We start from the raw sequence: 14,096 nt of genomic DNA, 5'->3' as shown, positions 1-14,096 counted from the left end.
TATTTTTAAAATGAAAAATTAAATATACATGTGTGTATATATCTATATCTATATATCTATATCTATATATATATCTCATAGTTTGCTTAGTCCTCACCCAGGTTATTTAGACTGTTACTAACAATCTGTGCGATTTGTGGGGCAGTTGAATAGTGTCCCCCAAAACTCATGTGTACCCAGAAAGGCCTTTGCAGATATGGTTAAATTAAGAGGAAGTCACACTGGATTAGAGTGGGGTCTAAACCCAGTATGATTGGTGTCCTTATAAAAAGAGGAGAAGACACACAGAGATAGGGACACAGAGAGGAGATGGCCAAGTGATGATGGAGGTAGAGATTGAGTGATGCAGCTATAGGCCAAGAAATGCCAAGGATTGCCAGAAACCACCAGACTCTAGGAAGTGGCAAGGAAGGATTTTTCTTTAGAGACTTCAGAGGGAGCATGGCTCTGTTAGCACCTTGATTTCAGACTTCTCGTCTCCAGAACTGTCAGAGAATAGATTTCTGCTGTTTTAAACCACCTAATTTGTGTCCCTTTGTCACAGAAGCCCTAGGAAATGAATACAGGCAGTTCAATTTCTGTTTTATAAGAGGAAATTGAGAATCAGAAAAGGTAAGTGACTTCTTCAAAAATACACCGCAAGATACAGAGAATATCGCAGTCTAGAATCCAGGTGTTTTGCTTATTGATTTAGTGTTATATCCATTTTCAGGGAGAGAAACCACAATTTTGGCAAGCAGAGTTGTTTAACATAACCCTGGATTAGAAATCTAGACACAGGCGATCCCACCAGTGTACTCACCCATTCTGTGACTGGCCTTAAACTCGCTGATTCCCAAGTTCATTCTTTGTAAAAATCAATGATTGGAATCAACTATCTCAAAGGTACTTTATAGATTTAACATTATGTTTCAGATCATTGGGTAAATATTTTGGATTCCGGGTACCCTGAGTGAATGGGGGAGATAAGACTACCCAAGATAGGGAGAAAAAAAGCAGAAGGATGTTGGAAGCGAAAAAGCATACTCCTCCTGAATTCTGTGGCCTTCGCTTGGGCCTAAACCAGGCTTCTGCAGGTAAAATTCTGATGAAGTCTTGGAGCAATAAGTCGCTTCAACCTCTGGATCATCCCTGAATAGATACCTCATTAGAATCCAATCTCCTGTTTAATGAACACAGGCAAAGCACATATCAGAAAACAAGTTGGTTCTGGGCTAACATTTATTTTGGCACTAACTTGCCCTTTTTGGATTGGTTCCTCAGAAAATCTTGGCAGCTGGAAGACTGGGCCGTGGATCTGAGGCCTCCTTTTAGTCAATTCTCCTTTCCGGTATCAGCCGCATCAAATCACACTTCACTGGCCCGCCAGAAGGCTTTCTAAGAAAGAAGCTTCTCTAGGATTGACAAACCTTTGAGTGTCTTCTGTGCATGGCACTGTACACATCCCTGTAGTACATTCATTAGGGACATATAGGGCACAGATGTTTTACAGTTTACAACATGGAGAATTCTTCCATGTTTTCCCAACAACTGTTCAGGTTTGCTGCTATTAGAAGCTAAATACTGCATTGCCTTGTCCATTGGCCTGGGAGTATTCAGCATTTTCTTTTATTTATATATTCAAAATACTGGGCATCTTCTTTGAGCTCACAGTCTAATTAAATAAATAAAACCTGAATCCATTTAACAGTCAAACCTAACATGTCAAAAAAAAGAATTCTTGATTTGTCCCTCACATTCCTCCCCTCCCCACACACCCTCCTCTCTGGTCTCCTCACTTCCAGTTTAAAAATGAAAATTAAATCATGCCACCGCCTCCTGTGCTCATGCCTCTACACTAAGAATTAAATCCACCTTCCTTACCGTGGCTTCCAAGGCTTTTCATGGCTGGGCCCTGCTACCTGTTGACTCCATCTCTTCCGCTCTCCCTCTTCCTCGCTCTGCTGCAGCGTAGTGGTCTCCCTTCTCTTCTTCTCCAGAGTCTTGGCACTTGCTATTGGTTCTGCCTGTAATGTCTCCACCCAAGATCTTTGCTGTCAGCCCTCCAAATTCTTTACAAATCCCCTTAAATGCCCCTTCTTCAGAAAGGCTTTTCCTGACTTTCCTTTCTAGAATCATCTCTCTCCTCCTCTCCCCTTAAGCTGCTTTATTCTTCTGCATGCTTTATTTTTATTTGTTTATTGTACTACTCTATCATTAGAATATAAACCTCATGAAGATAATTATTTTGTCTATTTTACTGCTGAATTCCCAGTGCTGAGAAATATAGGGTAGCCCATCCGGGACACACACGAAATATTTGTTGAATGAATGAATGACATGATAAGGTTCAAACAAATCTGGAGAGTGAAAAAGGAGCCTGTGAAGACTAAAGGATTGATCTATGTGGTGAATTAACCAGAGTAGGATTTCTGCTCTTAGAAATCTTAAACAAAAATCTTAAAGTAGACATAGAAGAGACTTATGAAATAGCCAAGAGAAGCAGGAGAGCGTTTCAAACACATGTGAAAAGCACAGAGATAGAAATGAAAAGATTACATGCAGTGTTAGGGAACATGATTACGAGAGGAATAATTAGAATCCAACAAAGGAGGAATGGAAGATTATAATAACAGCTAGCGTTTCTTGAGGGCTAACGAGGTGCCAGAGAGCAGGCTGAGTATTTCACACTGACTACCTCATTTAATCCTCAGAATAATCATTTGAGGATGTACTGCTGTGTTCCATTTTACAGATTTTCTTTTAAGCTTTACAACATCCCTGTAAGATATCTCCGTTTTACATTTAAGGAAACCGTGGTTTAGCAAAGCTAGCTTACTCCAGTCAGCTAATAAGTGGAAAAGCCAGAATTCAAACCCAGTCTGACTTCTGAATCATTGTTTTTAACCACATTTCACTCTCCTTCCATTCTAAAGACCTGGAACACCAATTAGAGATTTAAAAAAGTGGTAATTAACAGGTTACTTGTTTTCACCATGGTCTCAGAGTTCCATTGTTTGACTTTCAGTTGACAAAAACCTCATGATCATTTCCTCCCGAACATTGATGGCAACATATTGGCTCTGATTTTAAAAGCTTTTACCTTGGGGCCGGCCCCTGGCTTAGCAGTCAAGTGTGCGCGGTCCGCTACTGGCGGCCGGGGTTGGGATTCGGGGCGTGCACTGATGCACCGCTTCTCTGGCCATGCTGAGGCCGCGTCCCACACAGCAACTAGAAGGATGTGCAACTATGACATACAACTATCTACTGGGGCTTTGGGGAGAAAAAGGGGAAAAAAAAGAGGAGGATTGGCAATAGATGTTAGCTCAGAGTCGGTCTTTCTCAGCAAAAAGAGGAGGATTAGGGGCCGGCCCGGTGGCGCAAGCGGTTAAGTGCGCGCGCTCCGCTGCGGCGGCCCGGGGTTCGCTGGTTCGGATCCCGGGCGCGCACCGACGCACTGCTTGGCAGGCCATGCTGTGGCGGCGTCCCATATAAAGTGGAGGAAGATGGGCACAGATGTTAGCCCAGGGCCGTCTTCCTCAGCAGGAAAAGAGGAGGATTGGCGGATGTTAGCACAGGGCTGATCTCCTCACAAAAAAAAAAAAAAAAAAAAAGAGGAGGATTGGCATGGATGTTAGCTAAGGGCTGATCTTCCTCACAAAAAAAAAAAAAAAAAAAGGCTATGACCTGAAGCAGTAACTATGTGTCATCACCTTAAAATCTTTCAATTTCAACCTATGGCAATCCTCGGTACCTGGGAAATATCCTGTGATGAGAAATTCTGGCCCAACTCAACTCCTATATTAGATGTAATTTGGGGCTTCCCAAGGTGGGAAGATTGGGCTGAGACGGAAGAGTTTTCATAGAATAGGGAACAGTTATGGGTTTCTTTGTCCCCTAGATATCTTCCTACAAAGTAGAAATAATATCTTTATTAAAACAATATAATAATGCAGGAATACTGGAGTTAGAGAACAAGAGTTAAAATCATCTTATTGTCCTCTTGTGTAGCATGTAAGATTTACCATACATTACAGCAGGCAGACTATAACCTGCAGTTAAAAGAATCCATAAAATAGTGAAGTAGTGAAGTGGTTTAAAAATGAGTTTTACTTAATTGTGGTTGAGTATCACATCAGATTAGTTGACAATAAATTTCTTGATGTGATATTTTCTAAAATACACTATCATATTCCATCCTAAAATGTAACATATATTTATAGATATATGTGCATTAAATTATATACTATTTACGTACTAATACCCTGCAACCCTAACTTCAGGTTAAAAAAAAAAAAGAATAAATTTGATCCCTCAGTATGATTTAGAAAAATCTATCTAACAGATAGATTTTTATCATAAATTGCATCCCTAATTTCTTTGATTTTATCTAGCCATTTTATTTTACTTTCTATCCCCGGCACCTTATACAAAGCTTGACACATAGTAGGTACTCAATAAATGCTCATGGACTGCATAGATAAAAAAAGGCTCTCAAGATGAGAGAGTGTACAAATACTTATGTGATAAAAATGCCATATTCTCTTTCTGTCTTTATTCTTCACTACTTATGTTCACCAGCTCTCTATAGATCAAATATAACTGAAAGCATGCCATAGAAAAGCTCATCTCAGCTGGTATATCTTTGGAGTCGAGTTTTATTTGGCTGTCCCAGCATGATGACAATATCCTTGAAGATGCTTAGCTCTCTTGTTCTAATTTAGTTTAGCTAATAACCTACTTTCACTTTGTGTATGGCACATAACCAAACTAGGCAATTAAACCCAAAACAAATCTACTTAGGGAACCTCTTTATCCCTGGCTAGATACCTATACTTCCTGAAATCTTTTCACTATTTTGACACTTTCATGTCCCCTTTCTTCATCCTCCCTAATATCAGTGAGAAGTAAGTAGCTTTTTTCTATATAATTTCTCACCAAGTAGATAGCTTCTCTAAATGTTTTGTTATACCAGTGGAAGAAGCCTGAATTATGCTGAATTATGCTTAAGCCTGAATTACGAGGATAACAGTGAGCCAGTAGAAGCTTTTTAAGGAAACTGAACTTATGCTGTACCACTGTTGAACTCAAGCAACAAGTAATCTTTGTCCTTCATCTTTAATTGTGCTTTGAAAGATATTTAACATTTTTTTTTAACCTGAGAATGTATTTAAGAAACCTTAAGTAACTAACCAGAGAATATGTTCAGACCTAGACTCTCTGGTCTTTTAAAAATAAATATTTCATTTTAATTCAATGAATAATAAATTATTCAACATTCAAAGGGGACAAATCTGTTAAATATGTTTTGAGTGAGTTCTGCTTAGTTTCCACTATACTACTAGTTCCCTGAGAGTCAGGACAATATCTGACTTGCTTTTGTAGCCTCATTTACTAACATAGATCAGTGCTGTCCAATAGGAGTTTCTGTAATAATAGAAATGTCTCTGTGCTGTCCAATAGAGTAGCCAATAGTCACATATGAAATCTTGAAATGTGGCTAACAAGACTGAGGGATTGAATTTTTAGTTTTCAATTTTATTTAAATTTGCAATGCTATTTAACAGCTGAAATGTGGTTAGTATGCTTGAGAAACTGAACTTTAAATTTTATTTTATTTCAACATATTTAATTTTAAATAGACACGTGATAAGTGGTTACTGTACTGGACAGTGCAGGTCTAGAATTTAGCACAAAGAATCATTTTGAATGAATGAATGAATGAATGAATTAAAAAAGTACAGAGTGACTTACATTTGCCTTGAAGTCTTCTAGCAGCAATTAAACAACCCATCTTCCCAAGCCTGCCTCTAATTCTTTCACTAATACACGTCATTGTAAAAGATGTAATACCTCGCCTAATTGACCATTAAATCCAAATGGATTTCTTAAGCCCTCTGTTGCTCAGGATGCCAAACCATAAGCCTTTAATGTCTCCCATGTTATATTTGTAATACCTGAAAATGTGTTTTGCAATGAGAGACTTTTAAAATTACATCAGCATTTTCATGCTACCAAAAAAGAAGGAATGCCAGTGCTTATCATTATTTCTTTCCACTATTAATCTATAATCACATACACGACCACACAACTGGACTGTTGTTGATTGGCTTACAGCCAACTCTGCCACCATTATCATCCCAAATATTCACTCGAATCACCGTGCACTACAGTTCATAATTGGAAACCAGCTCAAGTGATAAAAGAAACGAGCTGGACAGAACTGTGATTTACTTGATTTGCTTAATTTATAGAATCATAATGAAATAAATATAACTGATATTTAATATGTCTGCCACACATTAAGTATGGATCAGATTCTACCAGCAAATTTTAACCAACCAGCCCTTCATAAAATGGCAACGCTGTGACGCATTTTATGGGATAATAGAGTATTTTCTGGTCATAAGACTTCAAAATTTAGTTAGGGTTGAAAAGATGTATATTAGGCAAAATTAGAGGACAAACTAATCTGTAAGTGCCTGATAAATTATAGGAAGAGGATAATTAGGGGGAAAGTAATAAAATTTATAAATGGCTGATTGTATAGTAATCAAGCCAGTTCTAAACTGTCAATAAGGTATTATATTAGACTTATCACCTCAGTGATAACTCTACTGGGTGTCCCACTGTTGGTAGGTGCAGGGCAGGGACTTCCCATATGTTATCATGTTTCACCTTCACAACCTAGGAAGAGGAAGAGGAAATCCTATCTCCAATTGATAGTTGAGGAAACTGAGGTCTCAAGTATTAAGAAACTTGCCCTAGGATACAAGTAGTAATGTGTGGAGACATAATGTTTGGGGACTTCTCTGTTCTCTCCCTAACAACCATACAAGCAGATATGTTCTAGAATTAAAAAAAAAAAAAAAAAAAAAATCCAAGGAAGGAGGGAAAAAGCAAATATGTCTATTCTAAAGTCTAGATAATATAATTCTAAAGTCACTTGACTTCTGGGGTTGCTTTCACTCATCTTTTCAGTATAAAGAATATAATGGACTAAGAATATTACTTACAACTCTTAAATATAAAAGGGTTTTGTGGATAATTGGGTTGTGGTCTAACAAATAGGCTTCCCATTCTAACTCAAGCCTCAAGCCGGTATGGGGTCCATTTTAACATCCTTCATGATTAAACCGCCTTAACAGCATCTTAAAGGACCCCAAATAATAATTCAAAAATTCTCCACATGTGGTAGGAAAAGATTAGACAAGTCTTGAGCAGGCAGGGACTTAAATCCGGCTGATAATACAGTGGAGAAATTATACACCATAAAGGCAGGGGGAAGGAGCAAGGGTTTAGCAAAAAGAAGATATAATCAGGAGACACAAACCTTCCTATAAATCAAGCCTTTCTATTCTGGATGATTATTTCATAAAGTGGATCTTGGGCTGTTGATCTCTTTAAATGATTACTACAGAATGTATGCACTTTTAGAAACAGTTGCTGGCTGATTTATATTTCAAACATATTTTCCATCAGTGTTCATTCCTTGAGAATATGGTTTTCATAATAGAGCTTATATTTTCAAATAATATGAAAAACTTGAAATTCAATTTGTATAAAAGCTATGTAATTTTAACGTACAATCACTACATCATCATATTTGGAAAAACAGTGATAAAAGGAGCAACCAAAGGCATACCCAGATGAGACCCACTTTCAAAGATAAGATCATTTTGTCAGGGAGAAAAATAGTGATGGAAAAGTCCCCATTCCCTTTGCCTCTAAATTCTGATATTCTAGCCAAATAATAAAATCAGCCTTTGTACTTCCTCTAAGAAGACAAAAGATGGGCTTATAAGAAGGAGAGAGAGTAGTGGTGGGGTGGAGAGATAAAGGTAGTGGAGAGGAGCGGAGGGGAGGGGAGGGGAGGGGAGGAGAGGGGAAGAAATGAAGCACAGGATCTCTAAGATGTTCCACCTTCTACAGCAATTGGTGTATTACCGAGCAGGCTTGGAGAAGATGACGTGTTCCTTACCCTAGAAATATTTTTAAATTACCAAAATGGCATTTCGTGTTAACAACAGAAGATAAAATACACATGTAGTACTTACTAGTCATGATAACATAATTTATCCTAATGTCTGTAATAAAGACAGCAAGTGAGCTACACAGTACTCTTAATCTAAATGAATTGAAGGAGTTGGCTAACTGTTTTGCACATGTAAAGAATATTCTGGATATACTGTTTATCTGTGCTGAGTTGTTCCTCTCTATCTACTCAGTAAGAGATAAAGTATCCAATGGAAATTCTCAATGAAACAGAATCATCACCATGCAAATAAACAATGGCCTGCAAAGGAGAGAATTCTTACTTCATACAGTGGTAAGAAGAGGTGATTTAATAAAACAATGCTGTTATTTAAGGCCAAAATATGGTTAGCATTCTAAGGCCGTTAACGCTGCCCTTAATGAAAAAGATTCAAGGCTCCTTCATGTTTCTAAAGCAGAAAGATTCTCGATTTTCATTTTTTGGAAAAAAGATAACTTATATGAGAAGAATACCAAAGAGGTAACATATTTTATTCAATCAGGCGTTTAGTTTTTATTTTGTCTTATCATCATTTATGCTAATTTTTAAGCAAAGTAAACGCTTACAGAGACCAGCGCCAGTGAGGTCCTCTGCACGGATTCTCAGACTGCTTTCTGAATGAGCAGGAACACATGAAATACAAAGGAGCCAGGCAGCTGTCTTTGTAATACAACATCTAATTGAGGAGGCAGGCACAATATGTTTTAGGCATAAAATATTAGCCAGATAATATGCCCCAGCCATCACAGATAGTGAGTCCATAAGCAAATCTCTGATTCAAATTGTTAATATTCATTTAACAACTTCTTACAAGTTCCCTTATTTTAGTTGTTTTGTTACTGTTACACATTTAGAATATTTGCTTCCTCCAGAAGCTTCTGAGACCCATAAGTGCTGCTACTTCATTGCACACATATGCTTTTCAAATGTGCCTCAGACGGCCTTGAACAGTAATAGGACACTGTAGGTGTTCATTAAACATATTGATAAATTGAATTATTTCATTGTTTTTGTTTTATAAAGTTAAGGCCATATGTGTGATATAAATAATTACTGATGGATTTTTTTTATTAATTATAAATGGCAGAAAATTTATCATGATTAATTTTTTTCACAAAACGAGGCATTATTATTAGTCACTGTCAAAATGGAAAATACTTTCTTGTCACTTGGATTGGAAAGGTTGGCATAGAAAGAGTGAATTAAAAAGAAAAAAATGCTGGAAATTGATTTTTTAAGCTGTGTACTTAGAAACAACGGTACTGAGGGAAGAAAAAAATAATGTTGCTCAGTCTTAGAAAGCGAGGCTGACTACCCAGGATTTTTATCAGAAAGGTAATGTAATTACGACCAGTCAGCCCTCAAATGTACATTAAAACAATTCTAAGAATAATATTAGGATTAGGAAGTGAAGAATTCAGATAATCCACAGAAACTGGATCTTTTGAAAATGAACATGCTTTTAAAGATTAAGTTCTAACATTAGAAAATTGCACAAGAATTTTCTTTATAGAATTTTTGATGAGTTTTTAAATTCAGTCTGTATGCAACATGACATATGTACCATTTTTAAAAATATATATTTTGACCTAATTATTCAACTTTATTGATTAAAAATACCAAATATTGATAAAAGTTATTGATTCTATATGCACATATGATCCATGAAGACTAAGTCAAGGAAGAAATTGATGACTCAGATGGCACGTCAACATAGACATTGTGAAGCGAATATTCGCATTATCTCGTGATTTAAATGCAAACAGCAACCAAATATTCTTCAGAACAGAAAGCTGGAAGTAGGACCAGCTTCATGGGCATCCAACCGTGAAACTGCCCACGGCCTTATGCTTAGAAGGGTCCTGCATGGAGCACGGCTTAATGCCCTGCAGTAGCTAATGGGTCTGGCAAATTCTTTAGCTGGTCCTGTCTGGGTGCCTGCATTTCCTAATAATTGTCTGAAACTCGTACATTACTATGCTTTGAAGGCATAAAAGTATAGTATATCTGAGGTTTTATATCTGTGAGGCAAATATTTCTAAGACTAGTACAGTTTAGCCCTTTCTCCAATCCCCAATAAATACTTTGTCATCTTGTCTCCATAGCGTTGGCTAAGTGGAAGAAAGAATGAAGATTGTGCCAAGTGTAGAACATGATACCAGCACCCAGACTACATGACAGCATGTTGTTGCTCTCTCTTCTTCAACACACCGATTTAAAATACCCAAGAAGTCACCTAGCGCAAAGATTATTTTCTCACATCTACCAATTAAAATATTTCTAATTTCTATTTCCCCTTCTTCCAAAAGCATTGGAGGTGATTTTGAAGTTAAGCATAGCTTTAAATAAAATGAACAGGAATACCAACAAAATAACATCATTAATAATTTTTTAAAAAGGAGCAGATGCAACTAGGTGTCTAAATAATGCAGTTTGTTACAAGTAGTCGTCCACCTCAGTTAGCTTTTAGATTACAGTTTTTAAAATTTTAAACACAACAAGCTGTCAAACTGCCCATCAGTAATTAATCTTTTCAAATAACATTAGAAGTTTAGTAGAAAAAACAAAACTTAAAAGATACAGACATATTTTTCAAATGTACAGTTTTGGAGCTGTTCTTGTATAAAGATAGAAATCACTGAATTATAACTTGGTCAAAGAACATTCAGCTACTTTACTTTGTGATCATGCAGCTTAACAGAGTGATTTAAGTTAGAGGATTGTAAGATCCCAACAGAGATTATCCTTCTACATTTCTTGAGTCTAGTTTCACTTTCGGAAGCTTCGTGAGTGCATTCAGCGCATGTTTAAGTTCTTTAACAAGTTCCTGTATTTAGAAGCCCTACCACTGTTCTTTAACCTTTGATGTTGCACTCTTGACAGCAAACTTGGAAAATCTCAAAAATCAGTGGAGGAGGTGGAAATCCGATGTTGACGATGAAACACTGGCAGGTAGAGTAAATCAGTCACTGACTTAGGAAGTGGATATGTAGACTGGATGGATGGATTAGGCCTTTACAGTTGTTAATTTGTCATTATGGAGACATGGCCTAAGAAGGGAGGCCATTCTGTTAAAAAGTTATCTTACCTTGAAAAATCTGCGAGTTAAAAATTTGCTTCAAAAATCTTCCTTCCATTCTATCTCTCAAAACAGTTCTATAAAACAATTCAAGGATATTGCAAGCGAAAATAAATACTTTCTAAATGCTGTTTTCCGTTTTCATACTCACGTTCAGGCTGAGTGGCCACTTTGATGGGTTGAGAACTCTCCCCTGGTCCCCACTCATTGTAGGCCACAACTCGGAAGGTGTACATGGCTTCTGGCTTCAGGTTTCCCACAGTAAGCTGTAGGGACCCAGGCTGGGATGTATTCAATGCTCGTTCCCTGAGAAACAAAAGTTTTAGGGAAAGATTATTCCAACACGAATACTTTTAGCCTAAGCCTTTATTCATGAGCAAGAGGAATGAGGTGGACCTAAAGGTTGCTTACTCATTTAATATTGACTCTGCAAGTAATTCACCACCTCTGAGGCTTACTGGAAATAAACTGGAAGAACCTGCAAACAAATGTTGCAGGGTTTCTGGGGAGTTCATATGTATGTCAATCCCATGAAACTTGCAAACTAAAATCTTTTCCCTTGACACTTTACAGCTTAGAATTCAAAACTCATGACAAAGAACTATGTAAGAAGAAGCATCTGGAATGTAGATAGGAAGATGCATTTCGTAAACATCGGGCTAATGACAGAAATCAAGGTTTCAATTATTCGACAAATCGGTCTTTGTCAGTATTGCCAACAAATGCATTTATGCATTTTCTTTCATTGTACAAAAGGAAAAGGCACATGCTACGTGATGATGTGTGTGAGGCTTGAGCTCCTGTGTTTACATTGCGTGCATTTAATGAGAGGAAGTAGATTTCCTTCTGCGTGAGAAGAAACTGCAGCACGTCTACTAGCCTTGTTCTTCAAGCCACATCTCCACGTGTCCAATTCATTTTCCAATTAAAAACTTCCTCAGTGGTTCCAAAAGAATAAATTAATTGGCCGATCATGGTGAGATTTACAGTACATATTCAGAGAAGACAAACCCTATGGGTATGGATGCTGACATATAAGAAACAAGAACTACTAAAGTATTCTTTAAGGAGACGTGATTCTAGACATTTAAATGCTCATTGACCTCAGATAATTGAATAGGTGAAGAAGGAACTCCTCTAAGCTACTCGACTGTTTCTTAAGCTTTCTGTTTCTACATAACATCTCTTGCCTCTCAGTGGAATTATATGTACATTTAATTTTGCCATTTGGTTTTATTTTGTTTTGGGAGATATTTTAAATGAAGCTTATTTTTCTGCCAGGGCAAATTAGGCTTCCAAGGAGGAAAATAAAAACAAAAGTTCTAAGGGCATGAATAGTGATTCCTAGGCAGATACACGCACTCTTAAAATGACTGATATGGCAGAGATTGGCTGGCTCATCCTCAAACTCATTTCTTCTCCTTTATGTCCTAGAGTGCATTTCCAGCCTCCCTGAAGTCTAGATGAGACCACGTGGTTGAGTCTAACAAATGAGTGTGAGTGTACGGGATGTGTGCTGATTCCAGGCCTGGCCTAGAAAACCCACAAATGTGGTTTACTCCATGCTTTCTTCTTCCACCTGTGAGCTTGACGAAGGCAAGCACCATTACTTTGAAGCCATATATTGATGACGGAGGAGTCAAAATTTGCAAGAATTCTGGAGAAGAGCTGGGAGAAGAACTGCCTGTCAATCAGGAGCATCCTTTTTATACTGTATAGAGTCAAATAGTTTTGAGCCATTATACATTTTAGGGCTTATTTGTTATAGCAGTTAGTGTTATTTTATCCGGTACTGCTAGTAAGTAAAATTATGCACCCTGGGTGGTTGCCAGGGGCTGGGGGGAGTGGGGAAAGGGAAGTTAGTACTTCATAGGTACAGAGTTTCAGTTGGGGAAGATTCACCCTGTACGAATCTGGATATATCCCAAGGTTTAGGTATTCCTTTAGGAGTGCTGTGTTAAGTTGCTGGAAGGTTGAGTTGTAACATAGTCAGGGAATGGGTGTGGGTGGGATTCAATAGTAACCCAAAATAGGTAAGGGTAAGAAACAACAGATAATACTCCTATGTACTATGTATCACACTGCTCTATTCTACCACACTAAGATTATTTAAGCCAATAAATTGCTTTTAAAAAAAGAAAACCTCCATCAGATTGTATGCCTTGCTGATGCAGGGATTTTTGCATATTATTTATTTATTTTCTTCTAGCAGGAGAACTTTTATGTACATTGCCTCTTACAGGCCTTTGATATAGATAGGGTGGTTTTATTATTGTTATTTTACAGATGCAAAAGTGAGATTTAGAGAAACAGCATGCGTTTTTTTTTAAAGGGCTCACAGTGGATATCACAGTTAAGAACGATATCTGGGGCTGCATGCTCTCAATCCAGTATCGATAAATCACTCAACAATAGTAGGAAAACGGGGGGCCTATTGGGATCGTGGGCACTTTGGGTAGAAGATGTGAGGTCCTAAAGGAGGAGAAGGGACAGAGAACACTGAGGATGAGTTTGTCTGTCCTCCGCTGTGAGTCATTTCCTGTCTTTTCTAGATCATCTACCAACATAGTTGTCATCAAAGCTCAGATTTGCATACCAAACTTCTTGAGTTTATAAAGAAAGACAGCTTTCATAATTGACTTTATTCTTACAACTACTAAATAATTTAGATGAAGTAACTGTGTTCCAGGACATGCTGGCATAACCCTTTGAACAGGCATATTTCAAAGGAAAAAGAGGCAAGAAAATGTGGGCATGCCCAGGTAAGAATGTCCAAGATCATATAATGAAAATACCACTCACATATAAAAGGGCATGCTGGACTGTACTACAAGGAAGGGAGTTTTAGGTTCCCATGGTCTCCATCAGCCTCCAAAAAGTATCCCAAATTAATGTCGTGAAAAATTATATTTGTTCATATTAATATTTGATACTTTCTCAATATTACATAAAGTATGAACAAAGCATCTTTAGAAAATACTCTTCTACGGTAGCTATCTGTAA

General features: G+C 37.5%; 1 protein-coding gene across 1 annotated transcript in view; it reads right to left on the bottom strand.

Annotated features, from left to right (window-relative positions):
• Positions 1–14,096, bottom strand: part of DCC (DCC netrin 1 receptor) — a 1,099,744-nt gene that overhangs the window by 310,598 nt on the left and 775,050 nt on the right. The window contains exon 9 of the mRNA XM_058557158.1: positions 11,245–11,399. Coding sequence (XP_058413141.1) covers positions 11,245–11,399 — 155 coding nt within the window. The remainder of the gene's footprint in view (positions 1–11,244; positions 11,400–14,096) is intronic.

The sequence above is a fragment of the Diceros bicornis genome, chromosome 16 (genome assembly GCF_020826845.1).
Source record: "Diceros bicornis minor isolate mBicDic1 chromosome 16, mDicBic1.mat.cur, whole genome shotgun sequence".
NCBI lineage: Eukaryota > Metazoa > Chordata > Mammalia > Perissodactyla > Rhinocerotidae > Diceros > Diceros bicornis.
The sequence above is the reverse complement of the archived record's forward strand: the minus strand, read 5'-3'. Positions and strand labels throughout refer to the sequence as shown.